The sequence below is a fragment of the Orbicella faveolata genome, unplaced genomic scaffold (genome assembly GCF_042242905.1).
Source record: "Orbicella faveolata isolate gen_17 unplaced genomic scaffold, um_ofav_v1 contig_2, whole genome shotgun sequence".
NCBI classification, from domain to species: domain Eukaryota; kingdom Metazoa; phylum Cnidaria; class Anthozoa; order Scleractinia; family Merulinidae; genus Orbicella; species Orbicella faveolata.
In genome coordinates this window covers 12525001-12539869 of record NW_028301547.1, presented here as the reverse complement: position 1 = coordinate 12539869, position 14869 = coordinate 12525001, and the positions used below count along the sequence as shown (strand labels likewise).

At 37.8% G+C, this 14869-nt stretch overlaps 1 protein-coding gene across 1 annotated transcript in view; it reads left to right on the top strand.

Annotated features, from left to right (window-relative positions):
- The window catches only part of LOC110059139 (ADP-dependent glucokinase-like), a 36144-nt gene that overhangs the window by 20303 nt on the left and 972 nt on the right, over positions 1–14869 (top strand). The window contains exon 2 of the mRNA XM_089289636.1: positions 13855–14869. This exon is cut by the window's right edge and continues 972 nt beyond it. Coding sequence (XP_089145762.1) covers positions 13855–14869 — 1015 coding nt within the window. The remainder of the gene's footprint in view (positions 1–13854) is intronic.

Genomic DNA, 14869 nt, shown 5'->3' with positions numbered 1-14869 from the left:
TTGATGTGGTTTTATTGTTTAAACAAACGCGGCTGGCAACAGAATTAGAATGCACTATTCCGTGATTCGACGTGACTATTTGATAATTAGATTAGTTCTTGTTTATCAGTAAAATGAAAATTTACGTTTTGAATAAAACAAAATCGTTCCTCTTCAACTTTTCAGTAGAAATTTAACTTTTATACTCCATTTATTTCCAGCGGTGAGTTAAAAAATTCACATCTTTCTTATATTTTTGTGGAAACAAAGGTATCTTGTTGCATACATTTGCGAGGAAAACAAAAGTATCAAATTACAAATGTTGGCCTGAGAAGTAATGCTACAAAATAAATGAAACTCCAGATAAAATACCACAATGAATTTAAAACCGTCTTGACAAACGGTAATTGTAAGTTATTTTTGGACAAAACACAAACATGAAACACACACACTGCTAAGATTATGTCTTATCAAGTTTTTGTCCACTCATATTCTGCAAAGGGGAAAAGGCCTAGTTGACTACCAAGGGAGAGAACAGCAGGGGTGAGGACCTGTGTGACAACTGTATCAGAGCTGTAAATTACACTCTGCACTATCTGAGATTGTCTCTCTAGTTTTTCTATACATCACTTGCAAAACATTGCTTCACCTCGGTGAATAAACATGGAAAGTCGGATTTCCATGATTGCTGAAATATTTCCACTTTGGCCATGGAGGTCATTTCTTTTCAGACCTCTCCTCTTTGCCTTATTCTTTTTTACCACCAGTAAAAGAACCCTCAATCATATCCAGTATGAAATTTTGAGAAAAGCAAAATAATGCAATTTTGCATCTGTGACCATGTTTCCAAGAAAACTGTTTGCATCTGTCTTCCAGTAAGGAAGACAGAAACTAGTTCAGCCAATTTTGTTTTGTTTACTAGCCAAAGTGGCTGGTGGAAATAAAAAACCTACAAGCCAAAACTAAATTTCTACTAGTCTGTGGCTAGTTGTCGAGCCCTGTCAACCAGGAATTCTAAACCCAAATGGGTAAACTGCATCCCAATGGCTCTCCTTGTACTGTAGATAAATGGATACTTTTGTCTGTTTGTTACTTTTTTGGCCGGGTCCATATCAAGGTTTACTTGAGCAGGGCTTCCCTGATATTCTTACCAACTGCCTTTGAATACTGCGAGTGGTCAGGGGAATTAAATGTTCCCAAGGTTCAGCCAACCCGCAGCAGCTCTCTATTACTGCTGATATTTTATTGGTTATTTTCAATTCACTAGATTTATCAATTCCTGACCATGGTATGTTCTGGGCTGCCTGTAATTTTGTTTATTTTGGCTTTTTGAGATCTGCATCTAGTTTACGGTGCCCAATCTGGCCAGCTTTTTCAGTGCTCTCCTCTTGAATGTCCAAGACATTCCAGTCAATTTGGACACCAACCCATCATGCCTATGGATTAGATTAAAAGCGTCTAAGAAGATTGTTCACAAAGGCTGTTTCATCCACATCGATAGGGGCAACTATCCCCTCTGTGCTCTCCAATCTGTTATGGCCTCCCTGTGAGTTAGGGGGAAATCTGGATCAAAGGCCCCTTGTTCTTGTTCCAGGATGACCGCCCTCTGTCCCACACTGTGCTGACCAGCTGGATAAGACAGATTATGGTTAGGGCTGGGGATATCCTGGTAACTTTTCTAGCCACAGGTAGTCAAGGGGAGTGAGTTCCGGTGTCAATCAAAATAATTTATGTAATATATATATGTGACCTTCCATGGGAGAACAGGGGAAAAGGTGAAGTGCACAGGCATGCTAAAATGACGTGCTAAACAACAGGCAGTCTGTCAAATGATACACTGTCTTTGGAGCAGTGTGTCAGAAGGCACACGACATTAAAATTTTCCCGTTGTTACTATTGCACGGTAAAAATAGAAGTTGCGTGTCTCATTGAACAATGAAGTGTCAAACTCCGTACTGTGTGAAATCACACACCAGTGGGTCAAATGTCATGCATTTCAACTGTGCAAAATGACACGCTAGCTGTGTCAAAGAGCTAATGTTCAACGCACGGTTCTTTCATCTCAACAATCAGTAACATGTTTAGCTTGGCTGGCACCCGAGTTATGCAGCGATGGCCATAAAAGCAAACTTTGGAGCCAAACACATGCTCACAGATTTTCAGCGACTCCAGCCCTTTTCAATGAGACCAATGAGTATCCAACCTTCCAAGTTGCAACCATTTTAGCCGCCATGGTGACTAGAATTTTGGATTTGAAATGGAAGTCGCCAGCCAGGCGACTAAAATCAAGAGCTTGAGCGGGCTATCATCCAGAGTGAAAAAAAATGCTTTGAGTGTTATGAATTCGCTTGTAAAAATACATTCTTCTGCCACTTTAACCCACTGAAATTGATACTAAACAGTGATCCATCTAGAAAAAAGCAGTAGTGAGTCCAGGGACTCACACACAGGAGTGGGAGTCCCACACTCATCATTATATGAGTTGTATCTATGGATAACACATACAATTGAATGAGCCCCCAAGCAGACTTTGCAGTGCATATAATTTCCATTTTTCTTGTAGACCAGCCACAAATATATTTTGAGCCATGGCTCAAATAATCTTTGTTCCTTAGATTCACAGATTTTGCTTGTGCTGATTCTTCATTGTCTTCATTAGCTTTTGCATCATCCTTCTCTATTGCAGTTTCTGTATCTTGTTCTTGATGTTTACTCGCTTCGGGCCGTTTTGCAAATGAGAGCTGTGTTTGCCCCTCCAGGGGCTTAAGTTTTTTCTTTGGTCGCACATAATTGGAATAACAATGTCCGCAATATGAAAGCAAGCAAGAAGAGACAGAAAGCACGTGTATGGAATCAAAAACCCGGTGTTGACAAAATCTGGATCGAACCGGATCACGGATCAGATCACGGACTGGATCACGGACCGGATCACAGACTGGATCACGGACCGGATCACGGATCGGATCAGAGATCGGATCAAGGAAAAAAATTCAAAATTCAAAATTTTGTTGAGCAAATTACACTAGAGTGACTACTGTGAGCAGAAAGTTTTATTTAATTCAGGTGTGATATTATCAAGCCAACTGGGAGCTGGTCACAGATGAATTTTTTCAGGCTGTTGGGTTTTGATTGCGATGATCAATCATGTCTTCATATCTTTCTCCGCAGTTCAACTATATGATATTTTGCATATTCACTTGCACTCTTCACCATCTACGGGTATATTACGAACTCACAATGTGACCAACTCCCAGTTGGCTTGATAGCTCAGTTGGTAGAGCACTGTACCGGTATCGCAGAGGTCATGGGTTTGAGTCCCGTTCAGGCCTGAATTTTTTTTCAGGCTTTAATTTCATGACTGCTTAAGTTGTGTGTATAATTGCGATGATCAATCATGTCTTCATATCTTTCTCCGCAGTTCAGATAAATGATATTTCGTATATTCACTTGCATCAATGGTAAACTGTCATAAAAAGAGTCAGCATGGTAATAATAGGACGAACATATAAATCGAAACACAAAAACTAAAACCACTAAAAAAATTTAACACCTGATGATTTCAAACAATTTCCGTTTTTGAGACAAGTCTATACTTTTACAAGATGTGAGTTTAGAATACGATCTTTCGCACTGGAATAAAACGAAACAAACCATTTGTATTTCAAGGAAATATAGCTGTTTTACAGAAAAATTATAGGAATAACATCAATAGTGTGAACGATAACGCAACCTGAGAATAAACAACATTTTAGGAGTTACGTCATGATTTTTAGAGTCCTTTTAAGGGTTGTAAAGAGTTGCCTTTAAATAGAATAAAACCTTAAAATGATCTTGTTCTAGGATAAAAAACACTTAAGAGGCAAGAACAAATCAAAACGAAATGAGGATCGTTAAGGATGGCAAAGATTGATGAGGACTGCAAATGACGAACTTGAAAAACTAGGCTAGTTTTTACAAGGTGCGCAAATCATGACATAGCTCCTTTAAAGCAAGCCATGTCCATAAGTTTTTGTACGCAAGTTTTCTCATTAACTGTAACACAAACTGTAGTGCTCACATCTGACACGAAGATGTAGCCGAGAATTAGCTACTGATACGAACAACAATTTTAACAATGAGAATGGGAGGTTCAAGCAAGCTTCGAGCCAACTAACATTCAAATATAACTACATCTGCCTGTTCATTACAATTTAAATTTGTCGTAAATTAAGCGGTTATGTGGCTTTTTAAATGACCTCTTGTCATTCTCTGTAATTAACATGTCATTGTGTCAAATTCAGGATTCTTATTTTCATTTAACATATTTTAGTCTTCCACCTTTATTTTTTATTTATTATTATCTTATAAACGATTTGATTTTTTGGGGGATTTTTTTTTCTTTAAAACTTTGTTGTTTTTTGGCTGTGATCCGATCCATGATCTGATCCGTGATCCGGTCCATGATCTGATCTGTGATCCGGTCCGGTCCGGTCCAATCCTGGTTTTGTCGACGCCGTTGAAAACCATACACTTCAGTAAAATATTGCTGATCGTGAAAATTGAGCCTGCAATGACCAGAACGTAATGGCATTCGCTTTATGATCACGCGCTGCTTACTTTGATACGTATTTTAAAATTTTTCATAAATAGAGAAGAAAAGTCATCAAGTCATGATCGTAATAGAGAGAAGGTAATTTTTTTGCATCCAGTGGGATGTATCTGGGACTAAATTTGTGCATCTTTTAGGAAAATTAGGAGTCTGAGATGCAGCACGCGCAGGTAGATGGATCACTGCTAAAATAAAATGATATGTTTAATTCCAAGAACCCATTATAGGACAGAACAAATTTGCAGCAAGCAACGAACTTCGTTCCACTTGTCTGAATTAAGCATGTGATAATTTTACCTTTGACCATGAGACAACGCACGGGTACAGTTTCTGCATCTACATTGATTTCTAGTTTGGGTTTGTACCGTGAAACTGGAAAATGCTTCCAATACTTTGCACAACACCTTCGCAGCATTTTCGTACCAAACATGGCTATTTTTAATCGGGGCAGATTTTGATCACGTGCTACAATGTAGGTTACCACTTCTGAACTGCGAATGTGCATCAAGCAAGCAACAAAACAACGCTATAATTTGTAATAATTATTGTCAAGGTTCATCTCAACACTTGATTACTGATGTTCATAATTATTATAATAATAAACAAATGAAAAACGTATGTGTCTACCATGTATTTATTCACTTAGATTCATCCATTTGTACTGGGTGAAATGAGTTTCGTCATGTTAAAAGGCTCGAAAAGGTGGCTGTTGAGGGAACTGTATCTTAATGCACGCGTGCTATATTGCATGGGTGTTTTTTCGCACGCGTGTCTTAGCACATTAATCCTGTCAAACAGCTCACTGCTTTGGACAAAAGCGTGCAAAACAATATCTACTGTGACACTCTTTGTTTTACTTATTGCATTAACATATGCACATATCTGTGAGATAAGCGACACGCTTAGCATGCTGTGCCATGGCACGTGTGCCTGTGTGTTCACCTTTTTCTCTGCTTTCCCATGGAGGGTCACATACATGTATGAAACACGAGAGACTGTTACGTTGAGATATCCAAACACCGAAAAGAGAGTTGAAAATACAACTTACAGTGGAGTATTTTTATTGAAATTCTAGGTGTTTGAATAGCCGATGAAACACTGTCTCGAGTGTTTGATATATCTTCTCAATCAGTGGTGTGATGAATGCGGGTTTCACGAGTAATTACTTCAAAGTCTCTTGAGGTGTCTGTCAAGAGTGTCCTCTGAGCTCTTTTGTTTGTGTTAGTGGTTGAAATGCTAGCCCTCAAAATACGCCAAAACCAACTCTGCCGGGGCATCGAACTCCCAAGTGGACAGAACACTGAGAACTCACAGTTTGCAGATGATACAACCCTGATTCTTGAAGATACCACATCACTTAGAAATGCCATGAATATAGTTAATTCATTTGGAGTATTGTCCAGTTTGTAATTAAATGAAAAGAAAACAAAAGCCTTGTGGATTGGTGCTTTGAGAAAAAATAAGATAGAGCCTTTCAAATTCCAGTGTCCAAAAGATCCCATAAAATTCCTTGGAACTTACCTTTCCCACAATGCAGCTGCCAACAACAACAGTAATTTTTATGTCAAAATAAGGAAAATGGAAACGAAACTTAATATATGGTGGTCATGGGACCTGACGCTCTTTGGAAGAACTATGCTAGCAAAATCTCTAGGTTTGTCTCAGCTAATCTATACTGCCTCCATGCTTTCTGTCCCAGAAACAGCGATACAACAAACCCAAAGTAAACTGTTTGCTTTCCTATGGAATAATAAGAGAGAGAAGATCAAGCGACAGGTTCTGTTCCGCCCCTTATCTAAGGGTGGGCTAAGCTTTCCCTGCTTCAGGACTGTTATAAAAGCGCTACGTCTCAGTTGGATAAGTAAAGATAAGTAAACTCTTAAATAACACTCGTGACACCTGGACGGCAATCCCTAATTACTACTTCGATAAACATGGCGGACTCCTTTTTCTTCTAAACTGTAATTACAGTGTCGAGAAATTAGACAGAAAAATCCCTCTCTTTTATTGAGAATTCCTTGATCACTTTCATAGCCTGCGAACAGACTCCCGATGAGGACGGAAAAATATTTTGGCCAGTGCGAAACGGAAAAATTCGGAGAGCAAAGCAATCGGGGTGGGGCAGGGGAGCCTGTAGACTTTGTTTTTGATGTGCCTATCCACCCTTGGTGATAAGCCTGTAACAAATCAGTCAATGAGGTAATTAGACCTGTCAAGAAGCTACATTTATGGTACTTGCAAACAGTTCTAATCGAGCTAATCAAATAGCCGGGCCGGGCGTCATAATATAGAGTGCAAGTAAGCAACATGTACATGGAATATTTCAAACTTAACTTTGTCCCTCCAGGGCCAATACTTAGAGAGCTTAAAACATATTTTGGAATACTGAAATGAGCCTAAAGAAATTATTAGCACATGATAGAAGCAACAAGCAGATAACAGCGGAAAGTCCGGAAACCATGCCTTTGACCTTTAAAATAAATTGCTATTGCTCTGCCAAACTGCTCCACTCCACTAACTTCTACTAAAAATTCCTTCTCGTAACAGAGCATAAAGTACCCTTCAGAATAATCACTTGTGAAATAACGAGAGGTCGAGAGACCGAAACTTAACAAAGAACGGCAAATGTGCTATTGTAGCGAACCGTGGGAGTCGTGTAATTTTACAAAGATCTGTCAAATATGTATTTCAAAGATGTCAACAATCAGCGATTTAACCAATCATATCATGATACCAGGAGCTGGTATCACAGAATGGCAGCATCAATAGAATGTCTACAGGCTCCCTTGCTTTGTTCAGGCTCACCGGGAGCCTGTTCACAGGCTTTCACTTTCAAGAACTGCGTAGCAATTACGAAGATCCCTTGAAACGCGAATTCATTTTGTGGAACAACAGAGATATAATTATAGAAAACAAATTGGTCTTTTGGAAGGCCTGGCGTGATAGTAATGTTCTTTTTGTGCAAAACTTGCTGAACAATCAAGGTAATTATCTTTTACCACAAGAATTCAGCGATAAATATAACATCAAAGTTAACTTTCTGCAATACTACCAAATCACCTCAGCTATTCCCCCTTATCTCAAAAGTTACACATCAGTTCATACGGACCTTGGGGATCTGAATTCAATTTGCGAAAACGTTGATTCCCAACTATCTAAAGATATCACTCTCAATTTAAAGAAAACTTTCTGCAAGCAGTTATAAACTTTTTGTAGAGGAAATCAAAACAGAACCTACTGCGATTAAATCATGGCGGAAAAATTGTCCTGAAGTTGCTGACAATTGGGTGAACGGTATCCAAAACAATTATAAAATCAGTCGGGATAATAAGTTAAGACAATTCTATTTCAAGTTGTTGCACAGAATACTAGTCACTAATAAAGAACTTCATTGATTTGGAATAACTGACTGTGTCAAATGTGTTCTGTGCGGTGAAAATGACTCCATTGAACATGCATTCTTTGATTGTCAATAATCTCTCTTGACATTATGAGATGAGTCTCTTCAATGGTTCAATAGTTAACACCAAATCAATGTCAGCCTAACCTCGCTACAATGCTTTCTCAATTTACCAACACCAAACACCAATCTTTCTGATAACCAAACAAAGGATTTGCGTCTTCTTCTGTTATATGCAAAGCAATACCACTATGCTTGCAAAACAATGCAAAATAAACAAGATACTTCTGAATTCATATCCAAATTTATTATCCAGTTTGAGATAGACAAATGACTTGACGTGACTATGTTGCCCTTTCCCCCAGCTATATACATTTGTACAAAGCTAGAGAGACATATTGTTTGTAATATTTTTATTATCGTAAACGTTATCTACTATTTTTCATTAAGAATATTATCGGTTGCAGCACCCCTCTTTTTTTGCACTACTTTTGTAATTTGTTGCAATATTGTATCAAAATAAACTATGAAAAAAATATCTTCTCAATCAAAACAAGAACTAAGGAGTAAATGAAAAGTAAAATCGTCAAAATCTGTGCCAATTAAGACGGGGGTATCCAAACCTCCTTCATGGTTGTGATTTTCTTTGTTTTAAATTGATGAATTATCAGTGACTTTGAAAGCTTTATATTATAGTCTATAGTTTGATTTATGGATTTCTTGCCTAGTTACATTCAGAAGGAACTTAAGTCATTTCAAGAGTTATCAACTCTAAATTAATCATATCAAGTAAGTGTAAAAGCATATAAAACTGTGCTGAATTCTCTGTACCTCTTCACTGTGTTCACTACAAAGGAGAACACGTGTGGATCAAGAAAATATCCACCAAAGAAATAGCCATTTTAATAACAATTAAAAAATCACCAATCTGGACCTTTTCATTTATCCCAAACATATTTGTGAATGTTGAAATCATTCCAGCTAATTGAAAGCCCCAAACTCACATCTGGAATAATCTTTATTACTTCTAACTGCTATTGACCATATTGAGAAGCAGTCTTAAAACTCATACATGAATGGTCTAGATAGCAGCAGACATGTAAAGATTTTAAGGAAAACGACCACTTTTTTAAGTTTAAAAGACATGTTTCGACAGAACTTCTGTCATCTTCAGTTGAATAAATGATTACAAAGCAAGTTGAATAATAAGTAGGCAAAAATGCTAATTAAGACAAATAGTAACAACAGAACGTGAAAAGGTGTAAATTAAAAGGATAATTTTAGATTTACATGGTGTAATTGCTGATTGAGGCAAGGTAGTTCTTTTTGAATATGGATAGCCTCCTTTATCTTGAGCTGAAAGCTGGTAGTGGCGTGATCTAAAATATGAAAGCAGTCTATTGAACACAATGAGCGACAACGTTCAGAATTCTGAAGATGTTTGAAGATGTGAGAGGCCTTATCAACGGCTAAGTGCTCACGTACGCGTGTGGAAAAATGTCGGGAGGTTTTGCCGACATAACAGGCATTACAGCCCGCACATGTAAACTTATAAACTACACGTGAACGAAGCCCGCCGGGGATAGGGTCTTTCACACCAAAAAGGTTACCTATCTTAAAGGAAGAAAAAACTAATTTGATGTCTAAATCATTACAATAGCGCTTGATTAAGTGTCGAATCTTCTTCTGAGTGATGACAGAAAAATGGCCTATGTACGGCAGCTTAAAGTAAAACATGGGCGAGGTGGTAAGGGGGTAGCCCCGGGGACAATGATTGCTATGGGCCCCAGTGATGTAACGGTTAACCACTTTTTCAATTAAATGGGTAGGGAAAAGGTTCTTTTTGAGAATTTCAGTAAGCTTGGTTATATCCTCGTGTAACCCCAACCAAGTGTTGTTGATCTTGTAGGCCCTGTCAACAAGAGTCCTAATGAGACCTACTTTGTATGAGTACGAGGTGAAGCTAAAATAATTAGTTAATAACCCAGTAAAGGTTTTCTTACAGTAAACCCTAGTTAGGAAGGAATTAGTGTCACTATTATCAATAAGAACATCTAGAAAGGGTAATTTGCGATTAAGTTCTTTTTCCATAGTAAACCTTATGTTGGGGTGCCTAGAGTTAATGTAGTCAAAAAATATAACAGCATCGTGCTCCGAGTGAAATAAACAAAAAGTGTCGTCAACATACCTACGATAAAATAAAATTTTAGAGCATTGAAAATTCAACAACACTTGGTTGGGGTTACACGAGGATATAACCAAGCTTACTGAAATTCTCAAAAAGAACCTTTTCCCTGCCCATTTAATTGAAAAAGTGGTTAACCGTTACATCACTGGGGCCCATAGCAATCATTGTCCCCGGGGCTACCCCCTTACCACCTCGCCCACGTTTTACTTTAAGCTGCCGTACATAGGCCATTTTTCTGTCATCACTCAGAAGAAGATTCGACACTTAATCAAGCGCTATTGTAATGATTTAGACATCAAATTAGTTTTTTCTTCCTTTAAGATAGGTAACCTTTTTGGTGTGAAAGACCCTATCCCCGGCGGGCTTCGTTCACGTGTAGTTTATAAGTTTACATGTGCGGGCTGTAATGCCTGTTATGTCGGCAAAACCTCCCGACATTTTTCCACACGCGTACGTGAGCACTTAGCCGTTGATAAGGCCTCTCACATCTTCAAACATCTTCAGAATTCTGAACGTTGTCGCTCATTGTGTTCAATAGACTGCTTTCATATTTTAGATCACGCCACTACCAGCTTTCAGCTCAAGATAAAGGAGGCCATCCATATTCAAAAAGAACTACCTTGCCTCAATCAGCAATTACACCATGTAAATCTAAAATTATCCTTTTAATTTACACCTTTTCACGTTCTGTTGTTACTATTTGTCTTAATTAGCATTTTTGCCTACTTATTATTCAACTTGCTTTGTAATCATTCATTCAACTGAAGATGACAGAAGTTCTGTCGAAACATGTCTTTTAAACTTAAAAAAGTGGTTGTTTTCCTTAAAATCATACATGAATAATATTGCATGTTTTAAAACCAGAAGTAACCACTGATCACCTATTGACTTTATGTAATATGTCAATTTATTCTTGCATTTTTATTAGTTCTTAACCATAGGGATGGTTCAATTTCACTACCTTTTCTGTTCAATTTGGTCGGTTTCCAGCTAAGGTTCAAATTATCTGAAATCGATAAAATCAATTCTCTGAAGCAGCACTAGCCATGAAACAGTAACACTTACATAAACTGCCATGAGTGCTGAACACACAGGCCACAACCAAAACTTCCATTGTGAATTTCTGGAAATTTTCTGGGCGAATGGAACAGAATTTTTCAGTTGAATGTTCCAGAGTGGAAAACGATAAGCTGCACTTTTGTGACTCTGAGGTTAAAAATGGAAAATATACATGTAGAAGCAAACAGAACACTGATATGTCAACATGGTGACTTTTATAGACCGCAACAGCAGGGACCTTATACAAACCACAATGGCAGCAAAAACGTTGGCAAATCAAAGGGTTTAATGAGTGGTGCAATTCTTTGCACTTGTTATAAGTCTTTGTACATTTTCTTATCCAGCCTATGCAAAACAAACAAGTACACCATGGGGGCATTATTTTAATTGGAATTAAATGCTCTCTAGCCAGACAAGTGGCGAGATTCTAAGGTTAAAGATGAATCCATTTTTGCGTTGCCGTCATCTTTGCCTGGAATGTCCTACTTGCTGTGATTGTCAAAAGAACTAGCGCTGAATGGAAAATTACAAATTTACATAATTAACCGCGCGGCCATGGGCCGAGCCCGGTTCATGGTTTGCCCGTGGTTTATTTATTTTTATTTATTTATTTTTTTTATTCTTGTCGGTGACCAGACCCAAACTTCCACTCGGCCAAATTTTGAATGATGCAACCTGTGATGTTTACTTGCCAAAAGCTGTTGAGAGATTAATACAAGGACAATGTTACAGATGTTGTTTTGTTTACTGTGGGTAAAATATATTTTCTTTTGATTTTATCAAAGCGTTGGATTCGAAGGGAAATAATAAATACGCTATAAAAAGGAATTACGTCAGCCATGGAATGCGCTGACATTGCAGCTTTCACTTTCGCTACGTGACGAATAAGGTCATGTTTACTTTGCAAGTTTATTTCGGCAGAAGTGATGGCCAGCAATTTATTTGCAATTTTGCGAGTATTTCGTGTGGTTTTAGGCAAATGAAGTACATTCTTTGGCTGTTTCATCGCAGCGAGTTCATAGATTGGAAGGAAAATTAAATATTTACAAGCCAAGCAAAGAACTTGTCAGAACATGCAAGGATTATGTCATTGGTGGGGAAATAACCACCGTACTAAAGATAGCTGTGGATAACGCAATTCTTGAATTATGTCACTCGTGACTTCTTTGCTAGCCCTTTACTCAAGGGAAAAAACAATTAAATTTAATCGTGACTTTTGAGAAAGAAAGCTGTTGTTAATAGTGTTTGTGTCTTCATGCCCATACATATCCTGATGAAAGTTCCAGATTAAGACGATTACGTCATCGGAGATTTCACAATGGCTACGACTGGTGGTGCAATAATACAGTTTGTGTTGATCAAGTGATCTGTCTACAGTAATCAATGAATCATCAAAGACTGCTTTGGAATCTGCCCTGCATTGCGACTGTAGAGCTAAGAAAACAGATAAATTTTAAAAGCACGGTTATAAGATCTTAAAGATCTTCTTGTTTCCGGAAAAGAGGACAACCTCCTAAGGTATACCCAAATTTTCAAACAAATTTTCCTGGAAATTTCCATTCCATTTGATTTTCATACTGGAATTTCTGGAATATTTGGTTGAATGGTTCGCTTTTCTGAAATTCAACAATTTCCAGATTTCCTCGAACTTTTCCCAGGAAATTTCCATACCATTTGTCACTATAACGAATATTACAGAATTTTTGGTTGAATGGAAAGTGCCCACAGTAATAATCCTTAATAATTACTGCTAACAGCTGTCAAATGCATTGGAAAGCAGTCATAAGTCATTGCAAACATTTTTGTGTTTTACACCAAGAAGTAGCAAGTACTTACCACTTGCACTTTTCTTGTGATTCTTGTCGTGGAGAACAGTTAAATTTCATTGGCCTTTCCTTTTAACATTGTAATAATTATTATTACATTATTTTGTTGACCCTATTTATGCCAAACATGTCTGTGTTCTTTATTAATTATAATCAGTCTTACGGTAAACACTAAATTAGTTAAGCGGAGCTGTGAAATTAATCAATGCAATGACGAAATGGCACTACAAGTAACAGTCAAAGTGGGATAAGGTGTCTGTAAGGGTAACTCTTATTATAATTAAGAGCTAACCACTGTTGAGTCAGTGATATTTGGGCTAACCTGTGTGTTATGTAGGCTATCCAGAGTGCTATTAAGGCTAAACATAGTGCCAACAATTATTGCTGTAGAGTGGTTCAGCAATGTTAGTAATCATATGGAAAGCAGCCTTAAGTCATGGGTTAAGCTACTTTATAAACAGCATTTCGAATACAAGACAAGCAACAATTTCTCTCATGAAAGAAAGGGGAGAAATACAAATACTCTGAAAGCATAGATAAGCCACACCATTTTTAATGATTATCTATAGTCTTGATTCAAATCAGGGTGCATCTTACTCTCCTAGCACATGCATCGAAAACAGCCTTCAGAAGCATAGAATTCAGGAAAGAAGAATGTGGTATAATGATCAATTTATTCTGTAGGAAGTTTCAAAATATGGCTTGGCATTTTGTATTTTTTCTCCCCTAAAGGCTTAGAGAAAAGTGAAGTGAAGTGTTCATTTATTGCTCATACATCTTTCCAATGAATAACTCCTTTGTCTTTTTTTCTCAGGCGCTACATGTCAGACAAGGAGCTTTTTCGTAAGATGATTATCAAAGCCCAGGAAATTGAAGGAACTCGAAAACTTATTGGAGGCAGTGGATTACAAATTGGCAAACGACTTGCATTGGATGGGTGTCATGTTCTTGCTGCTGCTGATTCTTCTGCAGAGTTACTGGAGATGCTACCTGAGAATTTGACTACAGTGGGAAACATTGTGGATGTTGATGATATCCATCTGCTGCTGGAATATCCTGCGCACTTTCCCTGGGGAAATTATATGTCACAAAGAGCTAACAGATTGGTGCTACATAGTGATGAACACAATCCTTACTTGAAATCAATGGAAAAATTTCAGGAGAAATTAAAATACTTTTTGCCATCAATATTGGTGGTTTCGGGTCTTCATATGCTGGACAATTTTCCAGTCTTTAGTCCTGGTGACAGTGGTGAACTTTTAGAAAAGCTGTCATCTTTCCTTGAGACTGTGGATGTTCCAATCCATTTTGAAATGGCACCTTTTCACCAAGAAACATTCTTTAATGAACTTTTACAGTACGTAATACCTTATTCAAGTTCTATTGGCATGAATGAACAGGAGCTTCCTAACTTATGGAGTAAACTCCTTTATGGAAACATTACAGTTGTTTCCAGTCAGAAACCAAGGGTAGCAAAAGTGCTGGATCTCATGAGGGATGTTTACAAGATTTCAAGAGGGAATTATGGAAAAGGAAGAAAGAGGCAGCTGACTCGATTGCATGTCCATACTCTTGCTTTTCAAGTGATTCTAACCACTGAAGGATCACACTGGAAAAACACCAAGGCAGCTGCTGCAAAAGCCTCTCTGACGGCAACGAGGCATGTCTGTGGCTCAAGGGAAATTGATCCCAAGAAATCTAAGTTATTTATGGATGATTCATTTTCCAAGAGTATAGTTCCAGGTAGCCCTAGAGTTCAATTCAATTCCAATTCACCCGTGTCTTGCTGGAATGAGGAAGATTACAAAATTTGTGTTGCTCCAGTGTTA